The sequence below is a fragment of the Motacilla alba genome, chromosome 19, assembly GCF_015832195.1.
Source record: "Motacilla alba alba isolate MOTALB_02 chromosome 19, Motacilla_alba_V1.0_pri, whole genome shotgun sequence".
NCBI classification, from domain to species: domain Eukaryota; kingdom Metazoa; phylum Chordata; class Aves; order Passeriformes; family Motacillidae; genus Motacilla; species Motacilla alba.
In genome coordinates this window covers 8,105,064-8,120,102 of record NC_052034.1, presented here as the reverse complement: position 1 = coordinate 8,120,102, position 15,039 = coordinate 8,105,064, and the positions used below count along the sequence as shown (strand labels likewise).

The 15,039-nt window shown below is 48.6% G+C and overlaps 1 protein-coding gene across 7 annotated transcripts in view; it reads right to left on the bottom strand.

Moving 5' to 3' along the window:
- The window catches only part of GTF2IRD1 (GTF2I repeat domain containing 1), a 78,328-nt gene that overhangs the window by 30,213 nt on the left and 33,076 nt on the right, over window positions 1-15,039 (bottom strand). For 6 of the 7 annotated variants that reach the window (XM_038158046.1, XM_038158045.1, XM_038158039.1 and 3 more), the window contains exons 8-16: window positions 14,479-14,562; window positions 12,910-13,093; window positions 11,656-11,681; window positions 8,982-9,102; window positions 6,537-6,574; window positions 5,421-5,501; window positions 3,600-3,689; window positions 2,975-3,034; window positions 2,434-2,499 (exon numbers count right to left, since the gene is read on the bottom strand). In XM_038158046.1, the coding sequence (XP_038013974.1) occupies window positions 2,434-2,499; window positions 2,975-3,034; window positions 3,600-3,689; window positions 5,421-5,501; window positions 6,537-6,574; window positions 8,982-9,102; window positions 11,656-11,681; window positions 12,910-13,093; window positions 14,479-14,562 (750 nt within the window). The remainder of the gene's footprint in view (window positions 1-2,433; window positions 2,500-2,974; window positions 3,035-3,599; window positions 3,690-5,420; window positions 5,502-6,536; window positions 6,575-8,981; window positions 9,103-11,655; window positions 11,682-12,909; window positions 13,094-14,478; window positions 14,563-15,039) is intronic. The other variant, XM_038158044.1, reaches the window with a different exon arrangement.

Genomic DNA, 15,039 nt, shown 5'->3' with positions numbered 1-15,039 from the left:
AGCAACAGCAGCATGGTATGTTGCTGGAGGGATTCAAGAGGTTTTTGGGGAGTTTGTGGTCACTCTGTGCCTCGTGGGGATATCCCTGACGCTGGCAGACACGAGATGAGGGACAGAGCCATGCAGCCACCTGGAGCTAGCTTTTGTATTTGCTACATTATCACAGCCTGCCTGCCTATAAAGGATTTCTCCACAACGCAACGGAACCCCACATCCAGACCCCCATGGAAACCCCTCTGCTAAGGAAGGAGACAGGGAATGTGCCTGGGGGTGCCCATCAGCCTGTGCAGCCCAGCATGGTGAGGAGTCCCCTTGCTCTGCTAAATACTGCCAAAAGCAACCAAACAGCCAATGCCAAGCAGTGCTATTTGGATAGATGAAAAAACAGGTTTGTGTTGATTTGGCGCAGCCTGGTTTTTGATAGCAGGGGAAGGCCACAGAAGTGGCTTCTTTGAGAAGCTGCTAGAAGCTTCCACCATATCTGACGGAGCCAATCTCTGATGGCTCTGAAGATGGACATGCTACAGGGTCAATTGGAGAGGCTGGTAACGCCTCTGTGATAACACATTTAAGAAGAAAATCAAAACAGCGCAGTTTTTCCCCAGGAGTGGGGAGGCACTGTGGCCACTGTGGCTGCTGCCACCTGGGAGAGGCCTGTGGTGAGCCATGCCTGCCTGGCCAGCCATGCCACAGGTGAAAAGGGCAGGGGCAGCAGTGGCAGCTTCACATTCCCAGTGCTCCACATGAGGAGAGGCGTTAAATAATGCCAGCGCCCCGGCGGGCACTGCCCGTGCCACGGCAACGGGGACACATGGCTGACAGTGAAAACATGGCAGGCCACTCCCCACTGTGGAACTGGGACAAAATCAGCTTCTTGGCACTGTGGGATCTTGCAGAAATCTTTGAAATCAGTGGAACTTGTAGGCAATAGTACCTACAAGCAGCAGTTTATTTTCTAGTCAGAGAAAAGGAGGACCTGAGGACATGTGAGGGAAAACAACATGGCAGCAGCAAGGGCAGTGGAAAAGAAAGAGGGGGAGGAGGTGCTCCAAGCATCAGAGCTGAGACCCCTCTGAAAGCTCTGCTGAGGACTATGGTAAAACAAACTGAACCCCTGTAAGGCATGAAGTCTATGGGGGATGCAGAGATCCACTGAGAAAAGTGGATGCCCGTGAGAAAAGTGCTCACGCCGGAATGGGTGGATGCCAGAGAAAGCTGTGATCCAGTGGGAAACCCAGATAGAGAGAGAAGGCCCTTGCTTCCAAGCTAGAGCAGCCTAGCCTTAAAAGACTGCAGCCTGTGGATGAGTGAGCCACGCCACAGCAGTTTGGGGAAGACTGTTTGCCAGTGGGAGGGACCCCATGGCATAGCAGAAAAAAGACTCCTCTCCCTGAGCAAACAGAAAAAGATCTCAAATGATGAACTGACCAAGACCCCCATGCCCTGTCTCCCTGCACTGTTGGTGGGAAAGAGGGAGGGGCTGGGGGGCAAAAAAGATGTTCTAAAGGCTTGTGTTACTTCTCATTATCCTCCTCTGACTCTGTTAATAATAAATTTACTTTATACCTTTAAATTTGAACCTGTTTTGCCCTTAGAGTGCTTTCTCCCAGTCCTTATCTCAACTCATGAGCCCTTTGTTAATTTTTTTTCCCTTTCCTCTGCCCAACTGTAACAGAAAAAAGTAAACAAGCAACTTTTGTAGGTACCTGGTGTTTGGCCAGTGTCAAACGACGACAAGGTTAAAACCCCACCTCATCAGTGTGGACTCCAGCCTGTTGCTGTAGTAACACAGGGAGCACTGAGAGCCATTGCTCCCATGGCTGTTCCAGCTGCATTCCCAGTGCCCAGCCCTGCCTGAGAGCATCCTGGCTCATCTCCTTTCCTGCTCACAATGAGCTCTACCAGCTCAGCTGTGCCCCTGGCTTTTGAGGATTGTCAGGCAGAGCCACATCTCCTGGGCCTAAAAGTGGCAAAAACTGTGTGCCAGCTCTTAAAAATGCATGCTCTCAAAAATGCATGTGTGACTTCACTTGTATTTTTTCTCAAATAACCTCTCTAAGCAGAGGTGAGGCAGAGCATGCTGAGTGCCAGCCCCCACCACCAAGGTGTCACCAGCTTTCCTGAGCCATGCAATGATCATTGTGGGTGGAAAACATTCTCTGAGACTCAAATAAGTGATGGGGGAAACACTTTGGACCTTCCCTCTGCAGCATGAAGGCAGCAATTCCTGGGCTGCAGCCAGCGAAACAACTTAAGGAAATCAAGGAGAAGAGCTGCAATAACAAGGCTAAAGGAGGTTTCAAATGCATTTGTGAGCCCAGCAGACAGCAGATGAACAAATTAGATTGCACCTTCACTCAGCTGCTGGTTTGGAAATGGCTGGGGACAAAGCCAGCAGCTGGCATGATGAACGTGTGTTAATGACCATCTTACCGTATCGCGAGTTGAACAAAATTTCAACTTGTTTCCTCAAATGACTTAAAATGTCCCCTATACCATCTGCAAAAAAACCAAAAAACAAACAACAATACAGACAAATGCTCTGAGCAACCAGCTGCTTCCAGGGCAAGCACTGTGCAGATGAGCAGCCCCTGCCTGACCTCTGGCAGAGACAGCCATTCACTCTCCATGCCCTCAAATCAGTGCTAGTCCTCTGACAGCAGCCTCCAAACTGATCTCTTAACAAGAAAGGGCAAGGATGCACCTGCTACAGAGCCATGCTAGCAGTCAGGAGGAAAAAGGAAAAAAAAAACTAGAAGGAAAAGTAAATTCAAGCACAAGAGGAGAGAACAGAGCCCAGGAACACAATGGTGTCCTTCTGTGGCAGAGGTTTTGGAGGCTAAAGACTAAAAGCTAAAGGCTTTGCTGGTAACACAGGAAGCTCACAAAACCCAGCCTAAAATACATCTGTGTGCATCCATCCTTCCAAAAATCTGCAACGATGGGCGATGCTCAGAGTTCACCATACACTCACCTGATCCCTCCATCTGCTTTTCTTCGTGTCGAGACTCCTCGCTGGACCCCTTCTCTGTCTCTGCCAAGGAAGAAGAGGGTCAGCAGCAGCAAAACCAGAGAAGACATGAGCAGGAGTTCTCCAGGTGCCCTGCAGCCACCCAACTGCTCCCTCCCCTCACTAAGCTCTGAGCAAGTGTCCCAGCAGAGGCTGGGCTGGTACCAGCACGCCAAGAGCTGCACTGGCAGGATAAACCCAGTGCTTCCATACAAGAAGGCTGCCCACCCTTTGGCATGGGCTCCCTGGGAGAGGAGAGACCCAGCAGGAGCCAGGGCAGCCACAGGGCCAGCACACACCCCACAGGTAAATTCTAGGGGTGTGCTGGGCAAAGGGGCTTGTGTTTGCAGCATGCTGGAACTGGAGAGAGGATGGGAAGGAGCAGCAGTGCCAGGAAACCCACCAGTTTATCCAGAAAACCCACCAGTTAGTCTATCAGAGCTCCCAGCTGGCCTCACTGAGGCCAAGACTCTGGAACTGGGTCCTGAACTCCACCACTTTGCATCATAAATGGTATTTATTCATTTTCTGACACTTGCATGAACACGCCTCCTACCCTGCAGTCTCCCAGATGCTTCACTTCTGGTACCTGCTACTGCTTCCAGGATGTATCTTGATTCCTCCGAGGCCACGTGCGTGGGCACTGGGTCATGCATCTCCACTGAACCGGGGGATCGGTCTGCGGACAAAAACCCACGGGCACCTTTTGTTCTGACACCAGCAGGACACTGTCCCCAAAACAGCCTTCAGAGGGCCCCAGCCATCAGCAAGGACTGAGCAAAGGACCCCCCACACTCCCAGGAGCCCCACATACCACCAGAAGATGCTCTGGGGATGCATCTGCCTTCTTCCTCCCAGAACCACCCAGAGCTCATCCCTGACACAGACCTGACCTCTCGGTCTGAGGGAAAGAAGAAAAAATCTCTTCCTAACCTCCACAGAAGGTGAAGAGCAAAACTAGTTCAAATTATTTACTTAGCTTGATTCCATCTAGACACTCAATTTTGACTTAAAAAGCTAATGCTGCTTGATTTAGCTACTACATGGGTAGGAAAGGGTTCCACTAATGCTGCCTTTCCCAACAAAATCAACCCTATTTTGGTTTCCCTTACATTAAACACCTGTCTCCCCAAGTGCTAGGCTGTCCAATGCCCTCAAAGACCAACCCAAATTCAGCTTTAAAGGAAGTTTCAACGAGTTTATATACTTCAATCAGGTCACTTCTGACCTCACAGGATAAATAATTCAAATTTCACCAATTTCTCCCTGTAAGTGAGCACCTCTTTTCTATTAATCCTCCTCCTTGCCTTCAGCTGTATTCCCTCTGATTCAACTTGATCTTCAAATAAGGCAACAAAAGGTGGACTCTGGACTTGAGGTATGATCTCCCTGGCACTGGACAAGTGGTAATTCTTCCCACTCCTCCCATGGACCTCCAGCTTACCACGTATCAACTTTCTTCTCTTCCATTAGCTGCCAAGTTGAAAAAGAAAATGTTTGATCTACCACTATACCTTGTTCCTTCTCCTTCCCCTCTAGTAACCATAGATAAGTCTATTCTACACCAACCATAGATAAGTCTATTCTACACCAATCCTAGAGTGACTCAACTATCACCATACTAAGGGGACTGCTGTAATTTGGGTGCAACAGAGATTGCACTGGTGTGGTGGGGCCTGGTGTCACTGCTGTCCCCAAAATCACTCACCCTCAGGCATGTTAGAGTTCTGTTGCTGCCCTCATTCTGTGGAGCTTATTAATTAATGGTTGTGAAGCACACTGGAAATGCAAACTGCTAACAATCCACTCATTAAACCCTGAGGATCATCCTACCATTTGCTGCACTGTCCAGGACAGGTAAGTGGAAAACTGACTCTCCCAGCTGCCCTCAAGCATGTCATCTCCATCACAACCCACTGCCACTGACCTCTCTGGGCAGAAATGTGGGGAATTTCCCCCACCAGTGTCAGAAATTCCAACACATTTTTAGCATGTGTTTAGTACTAAACCTGCCTACTATTAGACCTGTTTTTATGAACTCTTTAAAACCAGGCTGGTTTTCTAAATGAAGGACCTCTTCAAAAGCATCCTGTACTCAATACCTGAGATCCTCCACATCAAGCAAAGCAGCAAACCAGGCTCGCTTTCTCCAGGGGAAAGGCAAGATAGGACAGCAATGAAGGAGAGAGAAAAACAACAAAGAGCCCTAAAACACCTTCCAGTGCTCCCAGGAAACCCCAGTATCTTCCTATGTCAGCTAAGGAAGACCATTGCAGGTATGTGAGGGAACCTTATATGCTGGGAAACACCCTGCAAATGCCTCTTCTCGAAGCAAAATGCTGAAACACGATGCTGAAATATGAACCCTGCCTGGGCAGCAGCACTGCACACAGAGTACCCCAGCAGCTACCTGGTACGGTGATCTGGATGATGTTCAGCTCGTCTGGTTCGATTTTGATCTGCCTGATCCCACCTAGCTCTCCTGAGGTACCTATGGGGAAAGGCAACGGAAGGCAGTCGCCAACAGGATCCAGCAACCTGCCCAACACAGCAGCAGTGCAGTGGCCAGCTGTCACTTCAGTACCAGCTGAGCTTGCCACAACAACAAGGCTTCAGACAAGTGGCCCGGCAGCATCAAGCCCACGGCATGCAGGTACCCAAAGGGACACCTGTGGGCATGGCTGCTGCAAACAGCCTGGCTGGAGGAGCTGGTGGTGCCCACAAACTGGCAGCTGGACCTTGTGAAATGCTCATTTCCTAGCTTTCTTCACTTTCAGTGAACTGGGCCACCAATGGGCGTTGGTGGAGACACCAAGGAGCTGTCTCCTGTGGGTGGCTCCTAGCAATTTTAATGCTCCCAAACTCATGCCTGGAACTTGCCCCTATTCTGACTGAAGCTGCATCACACCAAGATGAGACCAGCTGAACCCTGGTGAAATTCAGTGTGGTTTCAACCCCAGCAGATGAAAGCTTGTGCTGACCAGCTGCCCCAGGAGGAGGCTGTCCCAGGAAGAGGCTGCCCACAGTCCTCAGCCCAGCTTCCTCTTCTCTCAAGATAAATTTCCCCACTTTGGGTGGGATAGATTGACTGCAAGGCACTGAGTCCCAGCTTGCAGCTTGGAAAGGCAAGACAGCATGGCTTGGTGTGGTGTTTCAATGGCTCCAAGCCCCTAAATCTATGGAAAAGCACTTCTTTTTCATTCATGGTGCTCAGAATACCAACACTGCTGACTTCTCAGTGGTGGCTTTCAAAGGAACTCAGAGAGTGAAGACTTCTCTTAGCTTTGCATTTAAGCACATGCTTAAGCCTCATTATTTCAATTTGTGCATTTTTAGGCCCCAGGTGGAGGGTCACAGGGTAACATCCTTCCTCTCTGCATCAACCAAATGGGGATAAAGTCCTTAGAGAACTGCACTGTGCTGCACTCAGGCAGCTAAAGTCACACATTCAAGTTACTTTGCAGGCATCTTTCTCTAGAGTGCCCCCCACAACACTGTCTACAAGAGAAAATGAATTATTCCTCACCTGGTTCACAGCCTTCAGAAACATTACACTTCTCAGACCTGAAAGGGAAAGGCAGACAAGAAAGGTGGTCAAGGTGTAAGAAAAGAGAGAGCTTAAAACCCACTGGCGTGTGAACTGACCCTGGCAGGAGGGAGAAATGCTGCCTGCTGTCACAGAGGGCTGCAGGAGCTACAGAGGGGTCCCCAGGGCCACCCCACCCACAGTCCCAACAATGACAGAGCATCCGTGGCTGCAAGGTCTGTGAGCTTCTCTGGAAATAAGCCCTGCTCTCAAACCCACCCTGGTCCTGCACCCTTGCCTTGCCTCTACACACCCATGGATGGAACTGCAGCAGAGAGCTCCTGAAAACAAGAGAGGTTGTTTTTCAGCCCAAATCTTGGTTGGCTCCATCCCTTTGCGACAGAGAGCAGTGTATAAGAATTATTACAATGTGGTTACTCATGGAGGTAAAAAATAGGAAGAAAGGAAAAATCAATTGATTTGGTAAATATTTATTCTGTTCAGAGCTTTTCTTCACTGAAAACTGGGCACTATCCCAAATTCCCATCTACAGTTAACTTCACATGCTCAGGAGTTTACACAAGTTGTTCTGCATCCAAATGAGATTATTTTGCATTCCCAGGATGCATGTGCTTTCTGTCTCTCTCTTGAACAAGGACAACCACAGCTCTTTGGCAGTAAGGGAGCTAAAGAACCACTCTGGAAAAAGCACTCCTTCACAATGTTGGTCCTTCAGGGGGAAGGAAAAATCCTTCTGAGCCAGTGCCTGTTGGCTCAGGAGGGATGTTCAAAAGCACTTCTCATCTGCCTAAATCCACTCAGGAGCATCACCAGAACAAACCACAAAACCAGCCGTGAGTGCTTTTGAAATTGTCTTCCTAAATGTGGAAAGGCAAAAAGGGTCATTGGTCTAGAAGGTATATATACTACCTGGGAGCCTTGGGAAGGGTTTGAAACTCTCCCACTTCAGGTCAAAGTAAACCTTTCACCAAGGAAATCTGGGGGGAAGGCTTCTCTGGGGAGTGCATTACACCTCAAAGTGTCTGGCCCTTCTCCTGCAGTATTGGACACTGCACTTTCCCTGGAGAAGGACTCTGACCTGGGGGGCCCATTCCTATGGACACACTCCTACTGAGGCAGAGAGGTTCCTCATTTGCAGGAAGAAAAAGAAAACCAATCTCCCACAAACCCTCCTTTGAAGCTGAAGATACCCAGAAAGCTGGAGACAAATGCCAGCCCTGCAGAATGGGCAGCTCAAGAGGTCTCTGCCCTCCAAAGTTGTGATATTTCAGTACTGGCCATATTGCCAGGCTCACTCATTGAGGTTCTGCTGCCCCAGACATGCTTTAGGGACATGCAGCAGCCATATCCAAGGGAACAAACCTGAAACAGCACAGGGAAGAACCAGAGGAGACTCCAACCTGTCACAGGTTCATGTCATCAAAGAGCCAAGAAAGGAAAGGAGCCCAGGAGATGACATGGATGGGACAAGTTTCCTTATTTCCCCATCCTGACCTGCACAGCTTAGCAACCACACAGCTCTGTCTGAAGCCCCAGCTGGTGGAGCTGTCAGTGCTGGCCAGCTCAGCCTCTTTGTGCCAGAGAAGCTGAGGAGCATCCTTTACCCCATTTGTGTGAAGCAAGGCTGGGAGAAGGTTCCTTGTCTTATAGCAGTTCATAATGCTATAAACTGCTGCCCTGCCTCTCTTCCTTAAAGTGATTATAGAGGCTAAATTACACCTTGCTTCCACTGAATTAAGAATGAAGGAAACTGGGCTATAAAGAGACAAACACCTCCTGGATCTCCCAGTCTGGGCTGGAAAGCTGTATGCTATGTGGTATATGTTCCACAGGTGCTGCCAGCACGTTTTGGACCTGTTTAGATCACGGCACAGTTGTAACAGAAAGAGGTACTCTCATAAAAATCTCCTGCCCTGCTGGACTGTATGACCCCACCTTTATTAAATGTTAGGCTCTTTGTGAGCTTTCTAAACAAGCAACACTTAATTAGCAGGATGTTGTTACAGTGTGGGCTGAGGGTAAATCCTTTAGGTCATGCATTAACACCAGAGACAGTTCCAGCAGATAATCCCAGGCATGGCCCTCATTTAATCAGTTTTGCTCAAAATAATGACTCCAAACTTTTGGCTTGCAAAAAGGTGGGGCTGCTTGGCCTCCTCCTGTGCTGACTAACTGACTACCCCACTGCAGTGGGATTTTAGGGAGGTAGGAAAGCAGCACCAGTTTAGCCACTCACCTTCCCATTATGGACTTACACCATCTCCCTGATGCTCGAGCTTACCGAATCCCACTCATGGCACCTTCCTGCACCCCCTGGACAGTGCTGATGAACACTTCAGTAACCAGCTGTGCACATTCACAGCCCCAAAATGACTCTCTGAGGGACGTCACTTTACAGGGAACAGGGACACAAGTCCCACTTACCTGCTGTTGGCCTGAGAGGTCCCCCCCAGTTCCAGCGTGGCCCCACGGTGAGGCTCAGGGGAGATCTCCCGGGGAGGGCTGGAGGGCTCCAGCTTGGTTGGATCTTTGGTAAATTTGCTTCCTGTTGCCAGGTGTGCATGGTGGGTTTTGGGAAAAAAGCAAAACCAGGATTAGCAACTGGAGGTGCCAATGTTGCAGCTTGTTCCCCTTCTAGTCCCAGAGCTGAGGTCAGGGTAGAGGAGCAGGTTTCCAAGTGTCACCTGCTTGCAAAGACAAGGGTGCTGATTCCACTGGGTTCACGTGTTAAAATATTAGCAGGACATTTGCTTAAACCTCTCCATAACCATGTGTGTGCAGGGAAGCCCTGCCAGGAAACAGCATCTCCAGAAAGGGCTGGCTGACAGGACAAGGATTCCAGGAGGTAGAGACTAAGGTCAGAAAACCCAGAAATATCCCACTGCTCTAGAAGCAAGCCCCAAAGTGGGGAGAGCCCTGTCCCAAGGGAAGGGATGTGCTGCACTGGATGCCAGCTTGGCAAAACAGAGTAGCAGAGATGCAGGCAGCCCTGTCTCACAGCCCCAAGCCCACCAAGCAGCAGGAGAAATCTCTGTCACAGTGACACAGAGAGGGACAGAAGCAACCTGCCACCATAAAAAACCTCTTCTCTCCCTTCCCTATTCCTCAGCAGCCTGAAAGGAGCTGAAATGAAGCCTCGTCAATGACCTTGGAGATGGAAAGAGTAATCTGAAGGCAGAGTAGGAAATAAAATCAGGCAGGGAAGTGAGCAAAGAGCTGAAGAATGAGGGCTGGGGCAAGGAGGGAGTGAGACTACATTGTGATGCTGCAGAAACCACAAGGTGTCTTGTTAAACAGCTGCTGTCAAGGGCCCTTTGCTGGTCTCAAAGCACCATTACAATATCCTCATCCTTCTAAAACATATTCCATCTATGGGAACCTGATGCCACTTTCCTTTTGGTTCCAGCCTGCGAGAAAGGGCAGGGCTCTGGCAATAGGATCAGCAGAAACACAGAACCCTAAAACACTATTTATCTACTGACAGTCCAAAAGGCTCCTTTTAATTTGTGCTTTCTATGAACCAAATCTTGCTCTTGCACCAGCACAGCCTGCCTGAAGCTGCTACCCAGGGGAGTAACAAAAATAGGTTTCCGAGCAGTGGTGGGTATTTTAATTAAAGGGTGAGCAAAACTTTACGGGGAAGCTTTGGGATACTTCACAAATGGCAACTTAAAATACAGCTCCACTCAGAAAATAATGTCTTTGCAGAAATGGCACCTCCTGACTCAGCAGATGTGGGGTTTTTTGCACAAGCTGATGTGCTGACACAAACCACAGCCAGGTTTAATGGGTTTTGCTTCTGGTAGCCCTGCAGGGAACTGTCAGGAGAGTGGGGCCTGTCACCCACCTCAGTTCTGCTGGGTTTGCTTCCTCATCTCCAAATATCCACTTGCACCTGCCTACCATGTAATCCACAAGCTCATAGCACAGGTCTGGAGCTGATGTGCAGTTGTACATGATGCCTCCCCCAGATACCGTGCAGGCATTATGCAAGGAAAATCCAAGCACCCCAAAACACAGCTCAGTGCTCCATCCCTTGGGGATGGGCTAGAGCTTAAAGAAATCCTTTTCTTGAGAGAAAAAAGCCATGAACAGCTTTAGACAAAGAAATCCCCCATGTAGGTGGGACCCCCTCCAGGTTCTGCTGGAGGTTCCCTTTGGGTGGCCCCAACCTCACCAGGCTCAGGAAGCACTCTCAGGGCTGGGGCTGTCATGGGGCAAGACTGATAACCTGGCTGGCAGAGATATCTGGGAAGAAGGTATCTGGAGAGCTACCAGCATGTGCAGTTGGCAGCTCAGGGGGAAAAAAAACAAAACACCACCCCAAAACATGTCTTTACTCGTGAGCCAAGCCCAGGCAATCCAGGACCCAGGTGTGATAAATCTGGATGCAATGCCATATTCCAGGTGTGTATGAGGGCACTGCTGCAGAGTGGGTTGAGTCTGACAGCATGGGTACCTGTCTCCTTGTATCTGCCAAGAACCATTCCTCATGGAATCACAGATTGGTTTGGGTTGAAAGAGACCTTAAAGACCATCTTGTTCCACCCCTGCTGTGGGCAGGGACACCTTCCACAATCCAAGATTGCTCCAAGCCCTGTCCAGCCTGGCCTTGAACACTTCCAGGGATGGGGCAGCCACAGCTCCTCTGGGCAACCTGTGCCAGGGCCCTGCCACCCTCACAGTAAAGAATTTGTCTGGCTTCTCCAGCTCAGAGAAAAAAGAAGTAAAAACACAGAGCAAAGAAAGTCAAAGAAAGAATAATTTACCAGTGAGGAACACAGCCGTAATTTTCTTCCTCTTGAAATTACAGATACTGCCTCTACTGTGGCTCAGCCTGATTCAGGAGCCAGCCCAGCCTCACACACCAGGAATTCTTACTCAAACTTCAAACCTCAATTTTTAAGGGGAGTACAGAGCTTGCACTGATACGAGGCAAAGGCAATCTCAGCACGTCCTGGTGTAAGGCTTCTCCTCACTGAGCACAACTGCCTGTGTCCTGCACTTCCTCTGCTTACAGTGACATTATTTCAACTCTGCTTCTCTGGACAACTTTTCAATTTTGTGGGCAATAAATCAAAGGATTTGGAGAACATACCTGTAAAAATCCTTTCGTCAAACATCCTAGGAGAGAAGAAAAAAAATAAAGAATTAGAAATAGAAACTGCTAATGACTGAGTTGGAGGTTTAATTAATGAATAGCTTTAAACCAAGTCAAACTAGTAATTTTTTTCATTCTCTAAAAATATTGAATGAATTTTTCTGCTAAAAAAAGGCCTTTTAGCCTGTTGTGCAGCCAAGCAACCTTATGACATATGCTTTTTAACTAAAACACCTCAAAATCTGCTTAGAAGTCATTGTCTTAATTTAACTTATGAAGTGGCTGCAATTAAGTGAGGCTGGTTTTACAAAAAGAAACAGTGGGATCAAAGTAGCTTCTACTGGATCTTCAATTTCCAATGCAGACCATTGACCAGGGTGTCACCTGTCCCCTGAATATTGTATTTTGGTGCTACCCACAACTTTGCTCATAGGAGCAAACTATGTCCAGGCCACGTCCCACAGCCTGATCCAGCCTGGACAAAGCAGCCTGGACAAAGTGGCCTCTCTATCAACTGACATCAGGAAAGCTAATCCCTTTCAGGATGCATTCCATCAGTGTTGGTGATTTTAGCCCCCTTGGGAGCCTTGTCCAGGATTTTTCTGTGCTGCAGTTTCACACCTCTAGGAATGGATCAACGCAAATGCTGCACAGGCAGGGACTGGATAAATCAATGAATTATAGAGCAGATTTTCCTGACAGAGAAGCAAATAGAGATTGCACAGCACAGTGATAACTAGGAATACATCCACTCCTCCTACCAGTGGAAAGACAGACACCTGGACACAGTGCCTGGCCTGTAGGTGATAGATTCTCATCACCAGATACAGAAGATGTGCACAAGTGATCAGTGAAAAACAAGGTGGATGGGAATCCCTGTGAGAATCTGGATGCTCCTCCCTCCACCCAGGGGCATTGCTCTCATCCACCAAATGTCACTCAAGGTGCTGTAACCACCTTCAAATGTTTGGGGTGGCATTGGGAAAGTTTGGTGCCCATGGTCACTTAAAACAGGGTGGCAGAGCATGGAGGTCATCATGGTACAGCCAGCTCTGCCACATCCTTGCAGAAAGGGAGAGAGAGAGATGAAAACCAGAGGTTTGTAGGGGGAAAGAGCTTTTAACTGTCTTATGAAAGAGGGTGAAATGAGTTTTTCGTGTCAAAACAAATCCTGGGAGCATGCAGAGAGCACAGCTCAAATCCCTGACACCCTTGAGCCATACACTTCCTTTTGCTGTCCTTGCCACCCACCTTTTGATGACAAAATGGATGTTGTGCCTCTCCTCCAGGATCCGTTTGAGCTTGGGGACCCCATAGGTGCAAGGTCTTTTGAAAGGGATTTTGTCTGGGATGCCAATGATCTCCACTGCCTCGGGGTCACAGGCAATCTTCCTGTATGGGACAGGGACCATGTGGTCTAACCCCAAGGCTTCAGCTGAAAGATGAACACATGGCTTTCATTTACACAAGTGCTTTGTCTTTTACAGATGCTAAAACAAAGGTGTGAGGGCTTGAACTAAAGCAGAGCAAATGCCTTCTGTCCTCTTCTCTGCTTGTCCCAGAAAGTGAGCCCCAGGAGCAGCTCTCCCACGGGAAATGAAACAAAGAGGAAAGCAGCAGTAAACATAACTAAGTGTCTTCCAAAACTCCCAAACATGCTCGGTGATGCTCAAACCAGGAATGAGCTAGCTCAAATATCATTCCCAAACTCCTTGTGACCCACCCCAGCAGGTTTGTGAGCTCCATGATTCACAAGCTGCATAGCATGTGGAATAATAAAATCGTTAATGTTGGAAAAACCCTCTAAGATTGATTCCAGCTGTTAACCCAGCAGCACCACGTTCACCAAACCATGTCCCCAAGTGCCAGGTCCATATGCTTTTTTTTCAACATTTCAAGGGATGGTGACTCCATCACTACCCTGAGCAGCCTGTGCCAGTGCACGGCCATCCTTTCAGTGAAGAAATTTTCCCCAGTGTCCAATCTAAACCTTCCCTGGAGCAGCCTGAAGCAATTTCCTCTAATTCTATCACTTGTCACCTGGGAGAAGAAACTGAGTCCCACCTGGCTAAAACCTCCTTCAGCTAATTGCAGAGAGTGGGAAGATTCCCCCTTTTCTCCAGGCTGAGCCCCCACAGCTCCCTCAGCTGCTCCTCATCAGACTCGTGCTCCAGACTCTTCCTAAGCTCTGTTACCTTTTGGACAAACTCCAGCACCACATCAATAAATCATAAGTTAAAGGGCTTCTCTCAAGCCCTTATACAACTCACAGGTGACACAGCACACATCTACAGCCCATCTGTAACTCAAGAATTACACAGCCTGATAGGGATGGCACAGCTGAAGTGCCCACCAGCCCCAAGTGATTTCCAAAGCTTCCACCTGCCCAAATGCCCAGGAGCTACACCAAAAGCACTGCCCATAGCAAAGGGAGCACCAACAACATATGCAAGCCATGCAGGTGGAGAAAAAAGCAGCTGCAACAACAACCACCTTCTTTTTACCTGCCACATGTATGTAAAAGGGCCACATGCCACCCCTCCTGGTGCCCAAGTGCTATGATCCAGCATGCCACATTCCCAGACAGGGCTGTTTTACAGCCCAGTTATAAATTCCTTGACTATGGTGTGGGGCTCCAAACAGAAATATTGACATAACCTTCAGGAGACTGGGAGCTGCTGAGCTAAATGTGTTAGGAAGAGCAGGGAGCTCTAGCATATGGCTTCTGCTGCTGTGTTAGGGAACAAAAATGATTGCTATATAATGATATGCAATCCACAAGCACTGCAGATGCATAATGGGATATTAACTCCTACTCACCATATCTGCTGTTAAAAAGAATTTGCACGCACTCCCTAAGGGTGTTGATGTCTTCAGTTTCTTTTATAAAACTGTCCCACTTATCTATCAAAACAAAATACAAGAAATAAGAAACTTCCATATGGTTCGTACACAGCAGATGCACTTTTCTCCTGCAAAGTGCTGCGAAGCAGGAACAAGACTTTAAAAATTATTCCCTGCTCCTGAGAGAATTTTGCCAGGCTGGCAGATAAGGTCTGGGTTTCTCCAGCCCCTGACCTAAGCACTCTCCTTGGCACGTGCAAAGCAGATTCCTAAGAAATGACCCCATAAAATTTCTCAGCCCTGGAATGAAAGACCCTCATGGACAGAGCCAACTCCACCTGGAATGAACTCTTGAAAGGTACAACCCTTTCACAAGTGGATCTTTTCCATCTTCTCCTCTTTCCCAACCTTCCCACCCATATTTTTTTCTCCTCTTCAAGGTAGGCATGGGTTTTTAGGCTGCATTTGCCTTGGGTGCAGCGGAGGTGAGGAAATGGCAGTCTCCTCCTCACTGCTGAACCCCCCAGGCACTGCTGC